This window comes from Ictidomys tridecemlineatus, chromosome 5 (assembly GCF_052094955.1).
Source record: "Ictidomys tridecemlineatus isolate mIctTri1 chromosome 5, mIctTri1.hap1, whole genome shotgun sequence".
NCBI lineage: Eukaryota > Metazoa > Chordata > Mammalia > Rodentia > Sciuridae > Ictidomys > Ictidomys tridecemlineatus.
Genome location: NC_135481.1, coordinates 79,989,463 through 80,013,843, shown reverse-complemented (window position 1 = coordinate 80,013,843; position 24,381 = coordinate 79,989,463). Strand labels below are relative to the sequence as shown.

Below are 24,381 nucleotides of genomic sequence, written 5' to 3'. Positions count from 1 at the left end.
CCTCACACATGCTAGGCAAGTGCTCTGCCACTGAGCCACAACGCCAGGCCCATCATTTCTTTATTGCATGTATTAAGTACCTCTCCTAAGGCAAGGGATTCAAAGATAAAAACTGTTCCCTCCCTTGAAGAAAGTCATCCCTGGCTGGGGATATAGCTCAGTTGTTAGAGTGCTTGCCTCGTGTGCACAAGGCCCTGGGTTCAATCCCTAGCACCACACACACACATACACACACAAAAAGCCCTGTAAAACATTGCAAGGAAACTGATGTTTATGAAACAATCACTTGCATGCTACTGGCATATGCATAGGATGTCTTGTGAGCACAAGGAGTAAGTTGGATCTTAGGGACAAATGGGAAGAGGGAAAGAAACTGAATGCACAAAGTCATAGCACATGAAAAAAGCACAAGAAATCCCAAGCAGTTTGCTGGAGCCTCTGGAATTGGTAGGGAATAAAAGAATGGTAGGGGGCTGGGGATGTGGCTCAAGCGGCAGTGCGCTCGCCTGGCATGCGTGCGGCTCAGGTTCGATCCTCAGCACCACATACCAACAAAGATGTTGTGTCCGCCGAGAATTAAAAAATAAATATTAAAAATAATTCTCTCTCTCTCCTCTCTCACTCTCTCTTTAAAAAAAAAAAAAAAAGAATGGTAGGAAGTACAAGGTCTTCTGAGACTTGTAGGCAATCCTGTAATTAGAACTTTATTCTATAGGTGATAAGGTAGATAAGATTTTTTTTTCACATGTATTTTTGAAATAGTAGCTATAATGAGATATTAAATGATCTTGGAATTCACCCGTTCAATGTTTTTAATATATTCACAGTTACGAAACCACTATCTACTTTTAGAACATTTCATAACCTCAAAAAGAAAACCTCATACCCATGAGCAGTCACTCCACATTCTTTCTTCCCTTGAAAACTATTACTTTATTATCTCTGTAGATTTCCTTGTTCAGGATGTTTCACAGGAATGGAATTGTAATAATATGTGGTATTTTGTGATTGGCTTTAGTTTGAATAACATTTTCAAAGTTCATTCAGGATTGTAGCATGTATTACTACTTCATTCCTTTTTATAGCCAAGTCATATTCTGTTGCATAGAAATATATTTCCTTTATCTGTTGATTGGTTGAGAGACATTTCAGTTTGCACTTTTGGACTATTATGAATAATGGTGTTGTGAACATTTATGTACAAATCTTTGTACCAGCACATATTTTTATTTCTTTTAGATATGTACCTAGGAGTGGACTTATTAGGTAATATGATAACTTTATGTTTAATATTTTGGAGAGCTGTCAAACTGTTTTTCAAGGTATCTGTGCCATCTTATAATTCTAACCACAATGTGTGAGGATTCCAATTCTCCACATTTTTTTTAGTTAAGATCTTTTTTTTTTTAATTTTCAAAATTTGTTCTAATTAGTTATACATAACAGTAGAATGTATTTTGGCACATCGTACACAAATGGAGCACAACTTCTCATTCCTCTGTACATAGTGGAGAGTCACACCAGTGGTATAATCATACATGTATATTTTCTCCACATTTTTTACCAACACTAATTTTTGTGTTTTTATTTTAATTACTCAAGTGGCTATGAAGTGGTATCTCACTGTGGTTTTGTTTTAAATTTCCCTAGTGGCCCCTGATATTGAGCATCTTTTCATTTGCTTATTGTGTTTCCTTTGGAAAAATGTCTGATCAAGTCCCAAGTCCATTTTTTTTTCCATTTTTTTAATTGATTGTTCAAAACATTACAGAGCTCATGATATATCATCTTTCATACATTTGACTCAATTGGGTTTTGAACTCCCCAAATACATATTGCAGACTCACTTCTGTTACATACTCACATTTTTACATAATGGCATATTAGTGACTGTTGTATTCTGCTACCTTTCCTATCCCCTACTATCCCCCCTCCCCTCCCCTCCCCCAAGTCCATTTTTATATTACATTATTTGTCTTTTTTATTGAGTTGTAAGGAGTTCTTTATGTATTCAGGATGCGATTCCCTTTTCAGATATATGATTTGCAAAAATATTATCCCATTTTAGGGGCTTTTTATTGTCTCGATAGTGTCATTTGAAGAACAAAAGTTTTGAATTTTGATGTTTAGTTTCCTAGTTTTTATTTTGTTGTTCATGCTTTTGGTGTTATGTCTAAGAAAACATTGCCTAATCTAAGGTGTTTTTAAGAGGTTTATAGTTGTAACTCTTATGTTTATGTTTTTTTTTGTTATGTTTGGGTTTTGGTTTTGGTTTTGGTGAATATTGAAACCAGAGCCTTGTATATGATAAGCATGTGCTCGACTACTGAGCTATATCTCTAGTCCTCATATGTTCTATTGTGAGTTAATTTTTTTAAAAAAAAATTTTGGTTGTAGTTGGACACAATACCTTTATTTTACTTATTTATTTTTATGTGATGCTGAAGATCAAACCCATGGCATTGCCCATGCTAAGTGAGAGCTCTACTGCTGAGCCACAACCCCAACCGAGTTAATTTTTTTAATATGATGAGGCAATGGTCCAACTTCACTCTTTTGCATGTGAATATTCAGTTGTCCCAGCCCTATTTGTCGAAAAAAATATTCTTTTTATCATTATTATTTTAGATATACATGACAGTAAAGTATATTTTGACATATTATATATATATGGAGTATAATTTATTCTAATTAAGATCCCATTCTCATGGTTGTATATGATTGTGCAGTTTTACTGGTTGTGTGTATATATGAACATAGGAAGGGCATTCAGCTGCCCTTCCCTTCATTTCGCTTTGTCTAATCCAATGAACTTCTATTCTCCACTCTCCCCACCAAAGACTATTCTTTCCCTTGAATTTGTTTTTAAATCAGGTGTGGTGAAAACTGGTGTGGTGCCAGTAATTCAGGATTTGGGAGGCTGAGGCAGTAAAAACAAAATACACATGGTCCCTCATTCATGGAACTTATCATCTTAGTAGCAGTTCCAGACTAGGGAACGCATGGGATATTTCTACAGTTGAAAAGTCCTCTAAACAAAGTCAACAGCACGGGGGAGGGGGGGGGGCGGGAAATCATATATATATATAAATAAAATTAAAAGACTGAGCTAAGGAGGAGTGTGGCTCTTTTGTGAAAAAAGGCCAATGGAAATAGAGTGTATTGAACAGGGAGAGAAGGATGAGACTAAAGAAAAGGTCATGGGGTAGTTAATGCAAGCCATATAAAGCATGTCCCCTCCGTGCTCTGGAACTCCCTGGGGTGCCCCAGCCAACCCTCCTGGGAGCCTTGAATATTTTTAAATTTGAAGAGAAACACAGCGACATCTGCTGACACCATGGGAACTATTATCTGGAGCTAGTTTACACTTCAAATCCTACAAGGGGTTTTTCCATCCTTTGTGATAAAAGGCAATCTCAGGTAAATCAGGATGGAGCAGGAAATGATGGTGGAGGTTGAGTCCCACCCCATTTCAAAGTTTGAGAAGTAACACAGTGCCCAGCAGGCACTAAGCTGTTAGGACATGAATATTTATTAAGTTGGTGGATCTAACTGCTTAATATACAGAATTGTTTATTTCTTGTGAATTAACAGTCCCTTCCTAGTGACCTACTAAGGGCAACTTGAATGGAGACAATTTGGGAGCCTCTACTGGTAATAATTTTGAGGTTTTAATCCAAATGTTACATCACACTATAAAAAGTTTTTGAAACAGGGAGAGTGTCATGGAAGATTTATTTCTTAGTAAAATGATAATTTAAAAATTCAGATATTTTACCTAAAGTGATTTTTACTTTTGTTCACTTTTTCAGTTTCTCAGTGTCATAGGCTTCAAATTCAAAATTATAATTAAGGGCTCTAATGTTTTTCTCCCTAACATATTGTTTTCATCTTTGAAAACAATCAAGAACCAAAGCAGAAGGTGCTTTAAATGGCTTTAAAATAATTTTTCCTCCCATTGACTCTGCCTTCAAAAGGGTGGAGAGGGGAAGGATCTACCTCTTCTCTGTTAGTTCTGTATACAGTTAACATTGGAAAGGATGGAACAATACTGGGTAGATGAGACCTACAAAGCTGCCTCCTTTTCTAATCTCACTTGGAATTTTTATCCAACTTAAAGTTGATTGTCTATTTTCCTTTTCTGGTTTAATAAAGAATATATAGTCTCCCTTTTATTTGGAGGTTATACCCTTAGCTAAAAGACTGAATTTTCCAGCCTCTCTGACAAAATGTGTGGCCATAGGACTAATTCTACAAGAATTAATAAACTTGCAGAAGGCTGCTTAAAAGGAGCTGACTCATCTGATAGATTTGTTCTCCACCTTTCTGCCTTTTCTTCTTTTGGCTTGTGTCATGGACTTGGGGAGTAGAGTGTCACCACTCTCTTGGACCAGCAGGTGGCCTTGAGAATAAAGGCTAGAGTATGGCATGATAGAGCAAAAAGATGGAGAAGCCTGGATCTCTAATGGCTGTGGAGCTACCTTACTAGTCCTGGATAGCCTTCCTGTGGACTTGTATGTGATGGGAAAATTTCTCTTATTCAAGCTACTCTTACTTTGCTTGAACTGCTTTGCTTTTTTTTTTGGTACTAGGAATTGAACTTAGGAATGCTCAACTATTGGGCAACATCCCAAGCTCTTAAAAAAAAAAAAAAACCACTTTTTTTTTTAGTTGTAGATGAACACAATATCTTTATTTATGTGGTGCCTGAGGATCCACCCCAGTGCCCCACATGTGCCAGGCAAGTGTGCTGCCACTGAGCTACAAACCCAGCCCTCCCCAGCCCCCCCCCTCACCTTTTTAAAAAAAATTTTGAGACAGGGTCTTGCTAAATAGCTCAGGGCCTTGCTAAGTTTTTGAGCTAACTTTGAACTTGCAATCCTCCTGTCTCAGCTTCCCAAGCCACTAGGAATGGTGCACCACCACGCCCAACTTGAACTTTTTTTTTTTTTAATGCATCTAAATCTATTCTAATAGTCATAATATGTGATTACCTGAAATGAAATTCCAGCCATTCAACCCTTTGCTCAGGGTGGGTACTGGCACTGATAAGTGGTTTTATTAATTAAAGGATAATTTTTTCCTCTGGGCACCATTTCAGCCCTAAATTTATTCCCACCCTTTTTTTTCCCCCCTTACGGCTCTTCATTTTCATAATTTAGGCAGGATTCCATCCCTTATACCCCATGGTGCTGGATGTCTAACCAGGGGCTTATGCATGCTAGGCAAAATTTCTACCATTGAACTATACCCCCAGCCATAAGTAAATTGTTTTTTTGTTAAAGCCTTCATCTTATTGAGTTAGCTCTTCAAGATTACGCCTTTAAAAAAAAAATAACCACTAGGGAAAACAGTATGGAAGTTTCTCAAAGAATTAAAAATGTAACTACCATATGATTCAGTCATACCATTATATATCCAAAGGAAATGAAATCAGTATGTTGAAGACATCTGCACTCCCATGTTCATCACAGCATCATTCACCATAGCCAAGATATGGAATCAATATATGTGTTCATCAACTGACAAATGGATAAAGAAAATGTGAGATAAAGATATAACTATTCAGCCTTAAAAAAAGAAGACAATTCTGTCATTTGCAATAAATGATGAACCTGGAGGACATTATGTTAGGTGAAATAGGCTAGGCACAGAAATATAAATACCACACGGTATCACATATACGGAATCTAAAAAACTCAAACTCATGGAAGCATCGGGCAGAATGATGGTTCTCAGTGATTTGGGAGTTAGCTAGCAGGTGTTAGAGAGATGCTGGTCAAAGGATACACAATTTCAGTTAGAATAATAAGTACAAGAGATCTAATTGTACAACATGGTGACTAAGTTAATAATATTGAATTGTATTCTCAAAAATCAAAGTAGCTTTAAAGTGTTTCCTTAAAAAAAAAGTATGTGAGTTCGTGAGTTCATGCATATGTTTAACTATCTTGATTTAGCCATTCCACAATGTATCACATTTCAAAACATTATGTATGTATACATTTTTTTGTACATTAAAAAATAAGTTTAAAAGATTCTGCCTTTGGAATTTCTACCTTCAAAGTAACAGGCATAGTTAGATACTGAACTTCTGAATTTTGGGCAGGGAATGGCAGATGTTTTTGGCTATACTTGGAAAGAGTTCAAGCTGAGTCTTTGATCTGCTAGAATTTCTAACACATGTGAACTCAACAAGCTTTTTCTTATTCTACCAGATGTAGCCAAATTATTCATAGTGAGTCCAATGACTCATACAGATCTTTTGCCTTCTATGGATTTCCACATACTCTTTTGATTTTTGGTTTATCTGTTTCCCTTTAAGAAATTGTCAAGAAAAGGTCTGGACTGGTGGGCCCTTTATCTTTGTCCTAAGTAACATTATTGTTATGCCACCCAGGAAAACAAATACAATACTTTGCAGAATATCTCCTAGACTTTACAGAGAAAAAAGCTGAGTGGTGAAAGAATACTAGGGAAAGAGGTAATTAGCTTAAGATTTTTTTTTTCATTTGCCTTCTGTTTAATGTATATTTTACTTCCTGAGTGTATTTTTTCTTTTGATATTTCTTCTTTGATCATGGGTTATTTAGTAGTGTTTAGTTTTCAAGTATTTGGATTTTTCCTATTATGTTTTCATTATTTATTTCTAGTTTGATTTCATTGTTTGGCTGGGGATGTAGCTCAGTGATACAGTGCTTTCTTAGCATGATTCTGTTGTCACAGATTATACTCTACATAATTTCAATTCTTTTCAATTTGTTGAGGTTTGTTTTATGGCGCAGCATATGTTCTACCTTGGTTTATGTTCAGTGGCTACTTGAAAAAAATGTATATTCTATTGTTGAGTAGAGTGTTCTATAAACTTCTAAATCCTATTGGTTGATGGTGGTGTTAGTTCTTCTATATCCCTGATGATTTTCTGCAAGGTTGTTCTATTAATTGAGAGGGGCACTGAAGTCTCTACCTATAATTGTAGACTTGTCTATTTTTCTTTTTAGTTCTGCCAAGTTTTGCAGCTCTCCATGAATGCATATTTAGGATTACCATTCTTGGTTGGCTGATATTTTAATCATCATGTCTATTTCTGTCTCTGGAGATTTCCTTTGCTCTAAGTCTACTTCATTTTATATTAATAAAACCACTCCTATTTTTCTTTTATTAATGTTTGTGTGCTATTATTTTTGATTCAACCTGCCTGTATAGTGAAATTTGAAGTGAGTTTTTCCTTCGTTTGTTTATGTGTGAAGATTTAACCCAGGAGTGCTCTATCACAGGTACACCCCTGACCATTTTTTGAGACAGGGTCTTGCTAAGTTGCTGAGGCTAGCTTTGAACTTGTGATTCTACTGCTTCAGCCTCTCAAGTAGCTAGGACTACAGGCACGCACCACTGCACTGGCTGAAGTGTTTCTTGTAGACAGAACATCATAGGGTCATGTTTTTGGTCAGGGCCTATGTTCCCCAGGATGGCCTCAAGCTAGGGATCAAACCCAGGGCCTTGCGCATGCTAGGCAAGTGCTCTACCACTGAGCCACACCTCCAGTTCTCTTCTTCTTTTTTTTAAAAACAGATTTTATCTGAGCAGTTGTAGTTTACATAAAAATTGAGCAGTAAGTGCAGTTTCCAAATCCTGGCTCATTCTGAGATTTCTGTTACTAACATTCTATATTACTGTGGTTCAATTTTTAAATTTTTGAAAATCTACTGTAGATGAATACAAGACATTTTATTTATTTATATGTGGTGCTGAGGATCAAACCCAGTGCCTCATACATATGAGGCAAGCACTCTGCCACTGAGCCACAATCCCAGCCCACTGTGCTTCAATTTTTTTTTTTTTTAGTTTAGATGGACACAATACCTTTATTTTGTTTATTTAATTTTGTATGTGGTACAGAGGATCGAGCCCAGTGCCTAACATATACTAGGCAAGCACTCTACCACTGAGCCACAACCCCAGCCCTGTGCTTCAATTTTATGTGTGGTACAATTAATAAGCCAATATTGATAAATTATCATTAATTAAAGACCATAGTTTACATTAGGATTCACTTTTTGTGATGTACATTCTATGGGCTTTAACAAATGTTAATGTCATGTAACCATAATTACAGTATCATATGTATTAATTTAACTGCCTGAAAAATCCACTATGCTTCGGTTTTTCAACCTTCCATTTCCTTCTCCTCTCAACTTAGTGGGACGCTGTCTCAAAAGAAAAGTGACTCCTCTGAGTCCCTGGTCAATCTAGTTAAAAGATTATTATTTTTTTGACAAAAAATTGCATGTATTATTTTGTACAACATGGTGTTGCAAAATATGTATACACTGTAGAATGGCTAAATTGATCTAATTCACATTACTTTAATTTTTTTTAAGCTATAGATGGACAATATCTTTATTTTGTTTTTATGTGGTGCTGAGGATGGAACCCAGGGCCTCAGGTGTGCTAGGTGAGCGTTCTACCACTGAGCCACAACCTCATCCCCTAATTAACACTAATTTTTAAAAAGTATTTTTAGTTGTAGATGGACACGATACTATTGCTGAGGATCAAACCCAGTGCCTCACATATACCAGGCAAGCACTTCACGGATAAATTGATCTAATTAACATTACTTAAAACTTTTTTTTTTAGTTATAGATGGACATAATGCCTTTATTTATTTTATCCAGTGCTAAGGATTGAACCCAGTGCCTCACATTTGCTAGGCAAGCGCTCTACCACTGAGCTACAGTCCCAGCCCTTTAATACATTATTAACTAAAATCATCTCTATATTTTTTGGGACTAGGGATTGAACCCAGGGTGCTTAGCCATTGAGCCACATCCCTAACCCTTTTCATTTTGAAACAGGGTTCCACTAAGTTTCTTAGGTCCACACAAAATTGCTGAGGCTGGCTTTGAATTTAGTATTCTCCTGCCTCTGCCTCCTAAGTTGCTGGGATTATAGGCATGTGCTACTAGGCCCAGTCCAACCCCTATTTTTAAATTGGTATGTTTAGAACATTTATGTTGCATATAACTATTATCTGTTGAGGCCAAAGACTGCCATATTATTTTGTTTTCCCCCTTTTTCTTTTTCCTGTCTTTCCATAGGTTATTTGAAAATTTTAGAATTTCATTTTGATTTATCTATCATGTTTTTGAGTTTTTATCTTTGTATGACTTTTTTAGTTGTTGATCTAGATACATTATGTAGCTTATAGCAGTCTGCTAGTTTTATAATCTTGCCATTTAATGAAGTATGAGTTAATTATGTTACCAAAATATCCCAAGGAAGTTATAATTTTCTACCACCTAAATGCCATCAGATATCTGGTTAAATAAGTCTAATTCTGAGATATTTAAGAAAAGTGTTCTACATGAGGTAAGTCTTGATGCAATGGAGTATTGGACAGTGCATAAATGAACATAGGCATCCACATGTTATGCCAAAACCATTGTTTAAAATGATTCATATGCCAAAATCCCATTTAGCAAAAGAAAGCAATCTGGAAAATTATATACCAGGTCTCTTCCTTCCTCTCTTTTTACTGGGGATTGAACCAGGGGCACTTTAACCACTGAGCTATCTTCTTAGCCCTTTTTGAGACAGGGTCTTGCTAAATTGCTCATTGGTACAGTGTATGCTTTAGCATGCTCAGGGCTCTGGTTTCAATCTCTAGGAGCCCAACCACTGCCCCAAAAGGAAAATAACAACAATCACAAAAAGAACACGACTATATACTATTCATTTATTTACAACAAATATCTTTCCAAAAAAGGTGCACTAGACTATTATCTGATATGAATGTACTTGTACATATACATTGTTTTCCTTTCGGCTCACTCTTTTATGCTCTTCACAAAAATAAATGTACATATTGCTTATCTTCCTGGAGATACCATAGTATACTCTGTGATCTAGGGTAAGTATTAAAAAAAAAAAAATCTACCTGAGTCTTAACCCCTCTTGACTTCATCTGAACAAATGGAAAGAATACCAAAATTCATACAGTATTATTTTATTTAACACACACACACAAAAACCATTTCACATAGAGGGCCACACACATAATCAGATGTATTAACTTCTCTCCATTTGGCACTCTTTTGCAGTTACAGATCAAGTATTTTTAGAAATATAATTTATTTGAACTTATAGACAAAACTTAAGAGGAGATTGAAATATCTCCATCACCCCATCACCATACTGGACTTAAGTTTTCTCAATCATATTTTTATTCCACCCATTCTATTATGTAGTCCTTTGTCTTTAAAGAAAAATTCTAAAGAAAAGTAAAAGATGAATATAGCTGATTTTTTTTGAGGGGTCATGGGTCATGTTTATGTTACATGTAAGATAAATTGCAAGTTTTATGACTGACTTTCAGATAGAATAATTCCACAATTAGTTGGTCAGAAATGTTTCCTTCTTTTTTAAAGATATATATGTTGTATATAGACGCAATGCCTTTGTTTTTATGTGGTGCTAGGATCAAACCCACTGCCTAGCTTGTGAGGCAAGTGCTTTATCAGAGCTACAACTCCAGCCCCAGAAAGTTTCCTTCTCAGAGTTTAATTTTCTAGAAGAGAAGCAAATATAATAGTTACTTGTTATTAATATTAAAAAGAATATTAAGTAATCAGATAATTTTTTTTTTTTTAAGTACTGGGGATTGAACCCAGGGTGCTTTATCACTGAGCTATACTCCCAGCCCTTTGATTTTTTTTTTTTTTTTAAAGAGAGAGTGAGAGAGGAGAGAGAGAGAGAGAGAGAGAGAGAGAGAGAGAGAGAGAGAGAGAGAGAGAGAGAGAATTTTTTTAATATTTATTTTTTAGTTCTCGGCGGACACAACATCTTTGTTGGTATGTGGTGCTGAGGATCGAACCCGGGCCGCACGCATGCCAGGCAAGCGCGCTACCGCTTGAGCCACATCCCCAGCCCGTAATCAGATAATTTACTTCCTATTAAAATGTAAGCATATCTTCAGAATTGTCTACTTGATATTTAAACGTTTGAAGTATTTTCTAAGAAATTTGATTATTGGCACGTGAAGTGATTATAAATTTCCCATTAGTCACAGATATGAGAACATGTTCATGCAAAGAGTACAGAAATTTGATAAACTTTGAGAAAGAAATTAAATGAAGAAGGGTAACTTTTCAAATAAACCGAACTAATAAGAAAGAAATACACTATCCCCAGGCTTTTAGATAAGAAAACAGAGGGAAGATTCTCCTACCTACCAAAGAGCTCCAGACTCTTGACTTTTCCATTTGGGAAAAGACAATGAGACTCCTATGTTATTCACACTACACACACATACACACAACCTTAAAATTTCCAGGGTGCTTCTTAACTAGGTAGGTGCCTTTCCTTCTTTTAATGAGAACATGTATATAGAACGTTACTGTTATTGACGAGAGATATCTTACTCCTCAAGGGTTTGGACATAAAAAGATGCAAATTAGTGCTATAGAGATGCTGATACAACAAAACGTTGATTCCTACATTCTGGATATATCAAGCAGAGTCTAATTTTGATTTGTAAAAATTCCAGAAATTCAGAATGGTTGAAAAAATGTATCATTTTATTTGTACACTTAAAAAAAGAGTTGAACATAGAAACTTATAATACAGTTCTGTAAAACTCAGAGAACTGTCAGGGAAAAGGGAGGATGATACTTTTTTTGATTGATCATTAAGGAAGTTAGAGAAATAAAACAAAACAGTAAAATGTTTAAAAAATTAAAGAACATTTTCCAAGTATAAATTTTATAAATACAAAACAAATTCACAAATTACTTTGAATGCTAAATAAATATCTAGTTAATAAACTCAGACTTAATACCTCCGGCCAGCACTGGTTCAGTACTTCAAGAATATAAAATTGGATTCATTCATGTGTAGTGTTGAAAGAATGTGCTCATTAAACAATTCTCAAGATGGGTATACATTTTTCTAAACTGTGCGATAGCAAAAGACTTATCTGTGTAGATAAATCTCCCTTAATACCACAACTTCTAAGAAATAATTAATGACAAAATAAATCATAGATGAAAAAATATTTTCCAAGATATCTGGACACATGAATGATCTCAAAATGTACAAAAACTTCTGTAAACCAGTACTGTATCCAATACATCTATCAAACTTATTAGACACTGAACACAACTGTAGCAAAGAAAATCTTTCCTACATTCTCCTGAGTGCTTAATATTAAAATTGAGATTATAGTGCAGACCACACTTTGATGTGGTCAATCAGTTGTTATTGCTTTATACATATGTCTGCTTTAGAGCATGATTTAATGTTCTACTTTCATGTACAATTTGTTTTTCCCCAAATACCTCCTTTAGAAGGATAAAATTAGATTCGTGACTTTTTTGCAGCTGGTGGTGTACTAAGTTGGTCCACATTACTGTGTGTGACATGGAGTCCAAGCTTTTGAGCCTGAATATGAAAAAATGCTTGAAGCCTACTTCCAGCTTTTGCTTCACTTGTGTTTCGAGGGTTGTACTCAAAGCAGTTTGAAAACATTAACTCGATATCATCAATAAACTCAGCTAGAGAGGAAAAAGAAAAAAACCACAAGATTAGAACAAAAGTACATAAATTGCAAATACAATTTTTGTTTTTATTATGCTTAAAAAATTCATTAAGAAAATAGAAAACCACTTTTTTCTTTAAAAAGAGAAAATTATAAATCAATGGTAGAAGGAACCTGGGGCTTAAAATTGTTTAAATAAAACTCTTATTGAAACCGTTATTATATAATTAACATATATTATGAAATTATAAAGACCCTCTTTTAATAAGACCGGATTATATAAATTTTATATAATCTGATCTTATTAAAAAATATATATTATATATATTTTTTAACTCATTCAACCCTAGTGCATCTTTTATCTCTATATGCACTGTTAGGGATCTAGGGGCTGGGGTTATACCTCAGTGGTAAGAGCACTTGCCTAGCACGTGTGAGGCACTGGGTTTGATCCTCAGTACCACATAAAAGTAAATAAACAAAAGGTTGAAAAAAAAAAAAACAAGTGTCTAAAGTAAAAAAAAGAATCCTAGGATCTCTTGGGAGGTCATCTATACAACAGCATAAGCACACATAATTTAAAACAAAACAAGAACAGCTTAACTCTTAAAAATAATTATCAAAAGAAAACAAATTACTTACATGCTAATTTATATTCACATTTATTTACTTTTTCACGAATTATATTTAAGGCAATTGGCTTTTTAATGATGTCATAGTAGTCTGGGACCTGTAAAATAATTCTAGTATTATTACTCCATAGAAAAATATATTGAAAATAGTGGTTAAATACATAAAGGTTTTGCACTTAAAAAGCAACTTACTATTAATCTCTGAATACTATTATTCCATTAAAATAATGTAATGTTTTCAGTCATTATAATGATGTAGAAGCCTGTTAACAATTTATTATGAAAAGAAAAGAATTAATGGTTTTGCTTATGGCTCTCTCCCTCTGCATATATAGATACATATGTCTATAAAAATGTCTTTAATGAGCATTACTGAATTTGTAATAAGGAATAAGACACACATGACAAATCCTAATTCAGGACAAAAACTACCTAGGAAAAAATAAGTCAAATGAAGATTTAATTTTTATTAGATGTTATTCAAGTGATTAATCCTTAACCTTTTTGCTCTAGACATCTCAATTTAGAATTCTGATGTCACTTTCATTCAGATACCTTCACTACACAATGACAGGTGAGACCCTTTATAAATATAATCTCTGAGCCTCTGATCCATTCAAATTATACACCATTACCCATAATCTCATTTCTGTGCTCTTAACCTATAGCCTCCTTTTCCCAAAATGTCCATAATTCATTTCCCACTGTTGAAGTTTTCTTTCTTAAATGATCAGTCCTAGTACTTTTTTCCATAAAAACTTTAATTCCTGCTATTCTCTCCCTCTGAAACGCTCAAATCAATATTCTTCTCTCTTCTAGTTCTCTAATACCGTTATAATTTCTATAACAGTATTATGACACTGTTCTATCTGCTACATAGCACAAAACATTCTAATATATATATAATTATCTCATCACAGATATCTAAGAGCACCCATCTTTTCCATCAGTGTCTCTCAAAATGTGATCTCTGGGTCAGGACTATAGTATCATCCAGGACTTATCAGAAATGCAAATGGTTGGGAATTGACCTATACCTAGTAATTACGTCAAAAACTCTGGGGGTTGGGACTCACTCTACTAGAGTTACATCTGGTTTAAAAAAACCCCTTTTTGAAAAATTTTGAGACAGGGTCACACTAAATTGCTGAGGATGGCCTTGAATTTGTGATCTTCCTGCCTGGACCTCCTAAGTGGCTGGGATTACAGGCTTACATCACCAACCTGGATGGCATCTGTTTTTTATCAAGCCCTCCAAATGATTTTGATGTATGCTGAAATTTGAGAACTGTGGTTATGCATAAGATAAATACCATTATATTAACTTTATATATATTCATTACACAGAATAAAAACTTTATTTCAACACACTGCTATCATTTAATATAAACAAGTCATGGGATCAGAAAAGAATGAGGAGACTATGGAGTCTATTCCATTTTTTCAATATAGGAATCAACCTTCCAAGTGTTTAGTTTAGTTTGTTAGTTTCATTATTACTGGGGATTATACCCAGTGATCCTCTGCCACCGAGTACATTCCCAGTCTTTTATTTTGAGAAAGGGTCTCACTAAATTGCTGAGATAGACCTCAGATTTGCAATCTTCTTGCCTCAGCTTCCTGAATAGTTAGGATTACAGGTGTGTACCCCCATACCTGGTCATTTTTTTTTTTAAGAAAAAAATAGTGAATACCAGGTGTTTTGATAACTTCAAGATGCCATGAGGACTAAATCAGATAATATACATGAATACATTTTATAAAGACTAGTTATATTATTACCTGAATTTTAGAAACAAGTTTCAAAAAAGGCCAGCTGTCATCATGCCGTACCAATTCCACAACAAGCTGTTCAAAAGCAGACAATTCATGAACTCCTCCCTGTCGGCCAGAACTCCTTCGCTTCAGTAGCATAGGAGATGACTCTGAGTAAATAATCAAAACATCTTAGGGGTTATCAAAGCAAAATATTGACCAAACAAGTTAAACTAAACCTAAAAGTACAAACCAAATTCAAATAAAAAATAGACACTCTATACACATTGAGATATTTCAAAATTAAATATTCATGAAAATAGAAAAATGTAAAAAAAAATTCAATGTTTATGGGCTATTTTTACTCCATTTACCCCATTTAAAAATATTTTCAACTACAATAAAATGAAACTAAGCAATTCTCTTAGTTTCCTAAGGCATATCATATCCTTAAGTAAATCCTTCAGATCCAGAAACTAAAGCTTTGTAAATAAGCTCATAGAATGAGAAAGCAATTCTCAAAACAAGTAAAAGATTATTCTTAAAGTTAGTATATGCAGAGTTTCTTAAAGGAAAACATTTTTTTCATAGATCCAAGAAATGTATAATGAAATCTAAGGTGTACACATCAGTAGAAAAGGGTAGTATAGTTTATTTATGAATTCAAGAATTTAAGTTTTTTCCATATAATATTAATAATTCCCCCATTATTTATTTGTTTTTAGAACCAGGTTAGTAATTTTCACAAATTAATACAACAAATTTTTTTCTTCTGTGGAGTTTTCTGAACAAAAATATTCAAGTGTTGCCAGCTATGGTGGGGTAAGATTGTAATCCCAGCAACTCCAGAGGCTAAGGCAGGAGGATCATAAGTTCAAGTCCAGCCTCGGTAAGTAAGTGAGATCCTGTTCTCAAAAAAATAAAAAAGGGCTGGAATGTGGCTCAGTGGTAAAGGGCCTCTGGGTTCAATTCCCAGTACCAAAAAAATTACATATATATTACATATAATTATATAATTCATATATATATGTCTGTGTGTGTTTGCCTTTTTTTTCCCAAGTGTTATCATTGCTTCAAATACCTTGGAGTTCAGAATTGGTAAGAGGACAGAAAAAGTCAAATTAGATTTTCTTGGTGCAGAACTGCCTAATATTTCCTCTAAAATACTTTATAATCTATTGAGTGCATGAGCAGATCACATGTCATTCTTTTTTTGGTACTGAGGATTGAACCCAGGGGTGCTTAACTACTGAGCCCTATCCCTAGCCGTTTTTTATATTTTATACAGAGATAAGATCTCGCTGAGTTCAGTACCCAGCAACAACAAAAACAACAACAACAAAAGAATAAACAGATTATTATATGGATAAGCATTACTATTTAAACAAAAGTCATAATTAAAAAGATAGCTGGTGACTACTCCCTAAAATATTACTGCCTTTAACCCTGTTCCACTTCAAATCCAGATGGGAAACTTATCAAATAATCTAATATAGCTTATGCAGGTGATGAGTTTTGTGTTTGGAGGGAGGTGAAAATGGGAAAGGATTAAGTGTATCATAATGTGTTACACTGAGCAAGACTGTTCAAACACTGGCCACTCCACTAACAACTGAATACCATTTACATATTTATTACCATACACTACTCTATTAGAAAAATTAGTAATATAGTTTACCTTTATTCTCCAAATAGTTGTTCCTCAATGAATTATATGTTTTAGGTTAGACTGATCCCTTATAAGTTTTATAAATCTTAGTATTTCAACATTTGATGTTTCCAAATTAATTCAATTCCTAGGTAAGAAAGAATATAAATTAGACTTCATACCTGTAGATTGTCTTTTCCTGCCTCTTTTCTTGGATTCACTCGCTTGGGTAGAAATTCTTGAGGCAACATTTAAAGATCTTGACTGTTCACTTGACTTTGTGCTGATAACTCTGAAGTTAGGGAAGTTGGGACTATTATTAGGTGTACTATTAGCACTTTTCCTCCCTCTGCGTTTTCTACGAGGACTAAGTAGTTCCACAAATACATCTGCTTGCAGCGAGCCATGGCTATGGCGAGTTGAACGACTGGCAATTCTTAATGATTTTGTTTCCGTTGGAGGAGCAGATTTTATTTTTCTTAGGCTTCTACCAGTACTTTTAGAAGAAAGGGTTGTTTTGGGTGTACTCTGCTGACTCCTTGAAGGGTATCTTCCAGGATCTTGTCGTTGTCCACGACTTGAGAAAGAAGAGCTAAATCTCCCTCTTGTTTTAATTGGCAATCTAACTTGTGGTCTTCCTCGTTTGGGTGGGCTATAAATAGTTAGGAAACACAATTACTGTACAGAACAATAATGAACATATTATTACTTAACTCTATTCAGCCAATAAGTTCTACATAAATTCTTTCTCTGTACAATTGAGACTTATCTTGTACTCAGTTCTTTAAAATTGCTGCCTACAAGTTTTCATGGATATCTAAACTGTGCTTCCATGATTTCTTTAAAATACAAAAAGAGAACACTTAATATTTTCTTGGTGACTCTAGTACATCATAATGAAAATCAGGTCCGAAATTATGATAAAATGTAACAATATCCTCAGGAGAACCAACATATAGACATATTCATTGACGAACAAATCTTTTATTTATTTTTTACTTTTTGGTAATAGGGATTGAACCGAAGGGTGCTTAACCATTGAGCTACATCTCTAGCCCTTTTTTTGGGGTGTGTATAAAATTATTTTATTTATTTATTATTATTTTTTTTATGTGGTGCAAGCGCTCTGCCACTAAGCTACAACTCTGGCCCCTCTTTTTGTATATTTTATTTAGAGACAGAGTCTTGCTGAGTTGCTTAGGGTCTTGCTAAATCGTTGAGGCTGGCTTTGAATTTGCAATCCTCCTGCTCAGCCTCTCGAGCTGCTGGGATTACAGGCATGTGCCACTGAGCCTGGCTAACGATCTAATCTTAAAACACAATTATTCTGACTCCTTTTGCTATGTATGAGTCTTACTTTTGATTACCATTGGTACAGGTGTTCTTTAGCCATTGGCTGAAACTGAAAAACTATTGTTCCTTAATACCAAACCAAGAATCTCTTTGCCACTTTTTGATTTAGACTGTAAAATACAAAAATAGATTTGATATTTTAAGTGCCTTTAATTAAAAGGATGAAATAGGTTGGGGGCATGACTCAATGAGAGAACTTAACCTAGAATGTTTACAAGAATTTTTCAAATCTTGGCCAGTACAATGGTGTACACCTGTAATCCCAGAATCTCAGGAGGCTGAGGCAGGAGGATTCCAAGTTCAAAGCCAGCCTCAGCAAAAGCAAGACACTAAGAAACTCATTGAAGACCCTGTGTCTAAATAAAATACAAAATAGGGCTGGGGATATGGCTCAGTGGTCAAGTGCCCCTGAGTTTAATCCCTGGGACCAAAAAAAAAAAACAAAACAAAAACAAAAACCCAATTTTTCAAATTCTTTACCATCTTTATCCTTAATACAATATTGCCACCACAAGCTATAGTATAGATGGCTTCTGTTAACTGGTACTCTTAAAAATCAACATTTGTGTAACACAGCTGGGGTGGCTCTATTTTTACTTATCCTCCTTTGATTGTGGTCCTTTTGTACTTTTTTTCCCTTAGTATGTATTTTGGTTGTAAATGGACCTTTACTTTATTTATTTATATGTTGGCTGAGAATCGAACCCAGGACCTCATGTGCTAGGCAAGCACTCTATCACTTGTCCACCCTCCACCCCTCCGGCTTTTGTACTTTTGATAGTGTGAAGCCCATGCTTCACACTCATTTTCTTGATTCCATAAGAATGAGGTTCAAATGTTTAAAAAGGCGGAGGGGGTGGGTGATAGTGAGAACAAAGAGCTTACATAATTTGACGTCCACTGGTGTGGATCTGGCTAGGCCTGCTGACAGAAAACTACTAATAGATATATCGCATTGGGAATATTTTGGATGCTTATAATATATAAAAAGCAAGGATAATTTATATAATACTCAAGAGTTTAAATGAGAGACTGAAATTCTCTCATTTAATTGTATATTAGGACATACCTGAGTTCTTCCTCTTCTTGACAGTCATCTTCATCTTGTTCTATCTCATATTCTTCTTCCTCACTTTGACCTTCTTCATCATCATTAACTTCATCATTCTCACCTTCCATAGTCTCTTCCATTTCTTCATCACTTTCCAAGGATGGTCTTTGTCTAGAGGAGAGTCTTCTAGACCGTTGCTTTGGTCGACATTCTGGACAGAACCAATCTCCTTCAGGTACAGTCTAAACGAATCATATAAATGATCATTAATCATCTATTGCTCAAAATCTCAGGGTCTGAATTCTAATCCGAGAAGATAAAAATACCTTGAGTTTTGGTCGAACACAGTAGGTATGATGACCTCGATCACAACCATCACAAAGAACCATGTTTTCAGCATCACCCTTCTTTCGGCATATCTTGCAACGAGCATTTAGTATAGATTTAGACCATATCACGCTACGATCCAAGGTGGATAAGTGAAGAAAGACTTGAGAAAGACTAGCAGAGGAAAGGAGCGATTCTCTCCAACGGTCCAGGACTGTTTTATAAGAACGCCCACTGTCACTGGCATCTTAAATGAAAGAGGAAAGTGATTAAAGTTTCTAGGCAAACCTAGACATCTTCTAGAACTATTTTCATGGCAATTTAAACTTTACATTTCTTCTAATACTTAACAAAAAGACCATGCTTGATATTAAAAACAACATCATTTTAAAGAAAATATCTGCTGAAGCATATGCCTGTAATCTGAGCAACTGGGGAGGTTGAGGCAGGAGGACTGCAAGTTCATGGCCAGCCTCAGCAACTTAGCAAGACTCTTTCTCAAAAATATTAAAAGGACTGAGGTGGTAGCTCGGTGGTAAAGTGAAGCTGGGTTTAACTGCCAGTACCAAAAAGAAAAAAGGAAAAAAGAAAAAAAAAAAAAAAAAAAAAGGAAAAATTTGCTGAGCCACATTTTGTTTATGACATAAGGAATTACTTCTGTCCATAAATCAAATGCTTGGAGATTTCAGTAGTTAAATGCAGAAAAATCTCAGGGAATGTGTTCTCAATCTAGTCTTTGTATTAAATCTTGATCTAATTTAGAACTCTGGCTAAATATGATCACAAATAAGTTACTAATTCATCTGAATCATTTATGTTATTTCCTTAATTTCAGATAAAAAGAATTCTCTCCAACTTAAATATCAAGCATACATGATGTTTCTTTTGGGTTGGTGATAATGTTGTGAAAACAGATAGTAGTGTTGATGATATAATGGTGAATATATACTAAAACCATTGCATTATATATTTTAAAAGGGCGAATTTTATCAATAACACTCTTAAACTGTCAACTTTATTATATATAAATACCAACTATATTGTCTTCAGTCTCTGAGAATATATTATTTTTAAAAAAATTTTTCTTTTTAGTTGTATATGGACATAATACCTTTATTTTATTTGTTTTTATTTTTAATGTGTTGCCAGGGATCAAACTCAGTGCCTCATGCATGCTAGGCAAGCACTCTATCACTGAGCCACAATCCTGGCTGAGAACACATTATTTTAAAACAGGTAAATAAAAACAATGCTAACATTTCCAAAATAATAATTTTCAGCACCAATATTATAAAGAAATATTTGAAACCTTCTGTCATTAATATCACCATTCTTTTGTCTTCTGGGTTAAAACAAATTTAAGAGTAATTTAGTAGTATAAAATGATAGACTACTGATATTCTATTATGTAATTTCCATCTCTATCTTTAATACTTCTACTACCTTAATTTTCCTAAAATATTATTCTTATTTATAAAGGCCAACTATATCATGTCAAAATTCTGCAAATTATATACAGTTATATAAAGACTTCATACACAGTCTGGTTCTGAAATGCCACAGGTTGTACTATTAACCTCAAATAAAGCCCTTGGGCAGAAGCATAATGCTTAAAAGAATGCAGGCTGTGGAGTCAGTCTACTTGGAAGTGAGCACTGGTTTTCTCATGTGTGGTAAGTTACTCAACCCTCTAATAGTTAAAATATGTGGATAGTATTTACCTCAGAGGGTTGTTGGACACATCAAATGAGATAACACATAAGACATGTAAAGTACCTGCCAGAGTAAATATTACTATTACTAAAATTACTCTTGCATTATCCAGTTCTCCCTATGTGCAGCACTTTTAACAAGTTTATTCTATTGTCTTATCTTCAAAGAATTTTCAGTATAGCGGGGAAGGTGAAGAGATACGCACTGAGTTAAAACTGTAAGGCAACAGACCTGCCAACACTAGTGGATCCAACTCCCATTTGATTATTGGGTGGAGAAAGAACATGAAACCTAGGGCCCTTCCAAGGCAGTAGATCTCTCTCTAGAAAGCTAGATCCCTAGAAGGCTACCCGTTCCTCTTTCAAGACTCAGGTCATAAGAGTGCCACACAGAAAGAAAAGGGTAGCAAGGAGAAATAAATCTAATCTGAGAATTTGTAACTATAAAGAAACCCTTTAATAGGCTTAACATCTGACAGAAAAAAAAAAAGCCACACTTAAAGTGGCCAGGTGAATGTCAGAAACAAGTATACAGACTTCTGTAAATTCTCTCTGAAAAAATTTCCACAGATCAAATTCTGAGGAATGAGAGTTAACAGTCAAAACTCACAAGGGGGCCAGGGATGTAGCTCAGTGGTAGAGTGCTTGCCTACCATGTATGAGGCTCTGTGTTCAATTCTCAGTACCATAAAATAAATAAATAAAACAATTTATCAAAAAACTACTTTCAAAACAAATGAAAAAGCTCCACAAAGGATGCTGGTAAGGTGGTGCATGCCTGCAAATCCAGCCACTTGGGAGGCTGATGCAAGAGGATTGAATGTTCAAAGCCAGCCTGTGCAACTTAATGAGACTCTATCTCAAAACAAAAAGGGCTGAGGATGCAGGTCAGTGGTGAGTGCTTGGCCTAGTATGTGCAAGCCCTTGGGTTAGCTCTTTAATATGGTAATAGAAAACAATCAGATAGAACTTCTTTTTTTAGTAATTGAGATTAATAATTCAATGTAAGTAGGAAAAACTGAATGGACAAGCAAAATGACTCTTCAAAGCTAAAATATTAATCAAGTGGGAATTAAGTGCAAATGCATGTAATCCACATAGTATTTTTCTCTGTCTTCCTATGTCCTTTTGTTTTACGGGTGTGTGTGTCTTATGGTGGATTAAACCCAGGACCTTACCCAAGCTATACCACTGTTATAACACTAAGCTACATCAATGGCCCCTAGGTATACCTTTTATAGACAGGATATAAACCAGTTGAATTTTGTATTTAACTTAGTCTCTACTTTTAATTTTTAGCCTGTCTTTACCATTAGAGAGTATAATTCATTTAAATGCATGATATATTTCTGCCTTCTCATTTTGTGCTTTCTACAAAGCACAAAATTAACTTTTATTCTAAAATTTCATGAAAAGTTCTGGCCAAAGTGGGACTTCCAAGGAAGGAAGCAGCAAGAATTGCTAGTTCAGAGATCATGAAGAAGTCTTTCTGGATAAATCAGAATTTTTTTATACCTTTATTGTATTTATTTATATTTATGTGGTGCTGAGGATCAAATTCAGTGTCTCACACACACCAGGCAAGCACTCTACCACTGAGCTGTAGCCCCAGCTTCAAGAATGAACAACTTATTAAAAAAAAACTTTTGCAACCTTGGAAGTCAGTGGTGACAAAACACTGAAGTGTCTTTTTTTTTTTTTTTTTTTTTGGTGGTACTAGGAATTACTACATAAGCATTCCTACCATGCAGTTACATCCACAGTCCAACCTATTGAGTTTTGATCAAACTCAGAAAATTAAACCAGTTATAGCTCAAGTCCCAATTCTTATCCCTCTGACTCCAACACATGTTTATTATAATCCATGGTAGATAAGCACATTTTCCTATTTTTACATAGTACTTAAAGATTACACTAGGAGATTTCATAGTATTCAACAGCCTCTGTATAGAAATGTTATCATTCCATAAAGTTTTCTCTAAGGTACAAAACAACTCTTTCCATATGTCTCTCTATGCCAATAAAAGAAAAAAAAAAGCGAATAAAAACTTCATGCAAAATAAACAAAAGTTCCACAGTTTTCCATTCTCTTGGCTAATTGCTAAGTATATCAAGATTCATCTTGTAAAAGCTAATTTAAGAGTTTAGATTAGCCTAGGTGTGAAATTAGAGAGAAAAATATTTGGAAGATATTTTTAATGTAAGACTACCCCTAAGCTCATTCCCTTCCAAACAAAATCAAATTCAAGATTTTCCTTCAAAAGCTAAATATTCATATTAATAATCAGCAATGTAGAAAGTAAAATCATAATTCTCTAAAAAGACAAAAACATAAATATCTTTAAAAAAATTTACCATCTGTCACACTAGATTTTCTATCTCCCTTTTGATCTTTATTAATTTCTGTGTTACCTAGTTTCAAATTAATAAAGTTAATTGAGGATTTTTTTCCCCATAGCTTAAGGGTTTAACCATAAGCATGACTTTATAAATGATGAAATTACCAGCCTAAATAAACAATTAGATATACCTTACCTAAAACAATTAACTGAAACATGATTAGCTTGCCCCAATTATAAAAAGTTTATTAATATCAATGTGATTAATCGCTAGAATAGATGGGATACATTAGGGAAGGAAGAACATAAGCAGAATTTTTGTTTTTTACTTGCTACCTTAAGAAGACAAAATAATCTCTGAAGCTTAATAGGGAAAATTCCTACCATGATTAATTTGCTCTGCCAAAATATTATCAAGAGAATTTCAATATGTATTCTCTCAAACATTTATAAAGTAGAACCTTCTATTCTCTCCCCAGATTAAGGATATTCTTGATTACTTTATTTCAAATATGTCCCATTCAAAACAGACCTTTCAAAGGCCTTGTGTAAAGAGCTAGAGACAATCAGTTATTCTATTAACCTTCTATGGAGCAGCACAGAAGGCAACACCATATTATAAATAATCAATATGACTTTGACCAACACCACCAAGTTAAGGTAAACTCAACTCTTCCCATGTCACCTTTTTTTTTTTTAAAGATCCCAAATTAAAATGGTTTCTTTTTTATCTCTCAGGATGAAACGAAAGTTTAAAACTACTCAGCATAACCTATCATGGAATACTATGGCTCTCACATAACATACTAGGTACAAGTTGCAACAATTCCCATTATCAAATTTTTTCTTTGTCCAAATATTTACTAAGATATACACAGGAAAATATAGACACAATAAACAACTATTTTGGTATTTTCCTTTGAACTTAATAGTATTTTTTGGCACTGTAAGTACTGGGGATTGAACCTAGGGTATTCTACCACTGGGATACATCCCCAGCTCTTTTTAAATTTTATTTACAGGTTC

The 24,381-nt window shown here is 34.5% G+C and overlaps 1 protein-coding gene and 1 long non-coding RNA gene across 5 annotated transcripts in view; both read right to left on the bottom strand.

The window, feature by feature from the left end:
* The window catches only part of LOC144377551 (uncharacterized), a 174,439-nt gene that overhangs the window by 5,060 nt on the left and 144,998 nt on the right, over positions 1 to 24,381 (bottom strand). The gene's annotated exons all lie outside the window — the stretch shown is intronic.
* The window catches only part of Baz1a (bromodomain adjacent to zinc finger domain 1A), a 110,884-nt gene continuing 98,061 nt past the window's right edge, over positions 11,559 to 24,381 (bottom strand). For 3 of the 4 annotated variants that reach the window (XM_005322676.3, XM_005322674.3, XM_078050224.1), the window contains 6 exons: positions 19,304 to 19,551; positions 18,996 to 19,219; positions 16,756 to 17,225; positions 14,953 to 15,095; positions 13,181 to 13,268; positions 11,559 to 12,554 (listed from right to left, as the gene is read on the bottom strand). In XM_005322676.3, the coding sequence (XP_005322733.1) occupies positions 12,358 to 12,554; positions 13,181 to 13,268; positions 14,953 to 15,095; positions 16,756 to 17,225; positions 18,996 to 19,219; positions 19,304 to 19,551 (1,370 nt within the window). In that variant the 3' untranslated portion in view covers positions 11,559 to 12,357. Of the gene's footprint in view, positions 12,555 to 13,180; positions 13,269 to 13,362; positions 13,434 to 14,952; positions 15,096 to 16,755; positions 17,226 to 18,995; positions 19,220 to 19,303; positions 19,552 to 24,381 lie in introns of those variants that run through there. The other variant, XR_005729191.2, reaches the window with a different exon arrangement.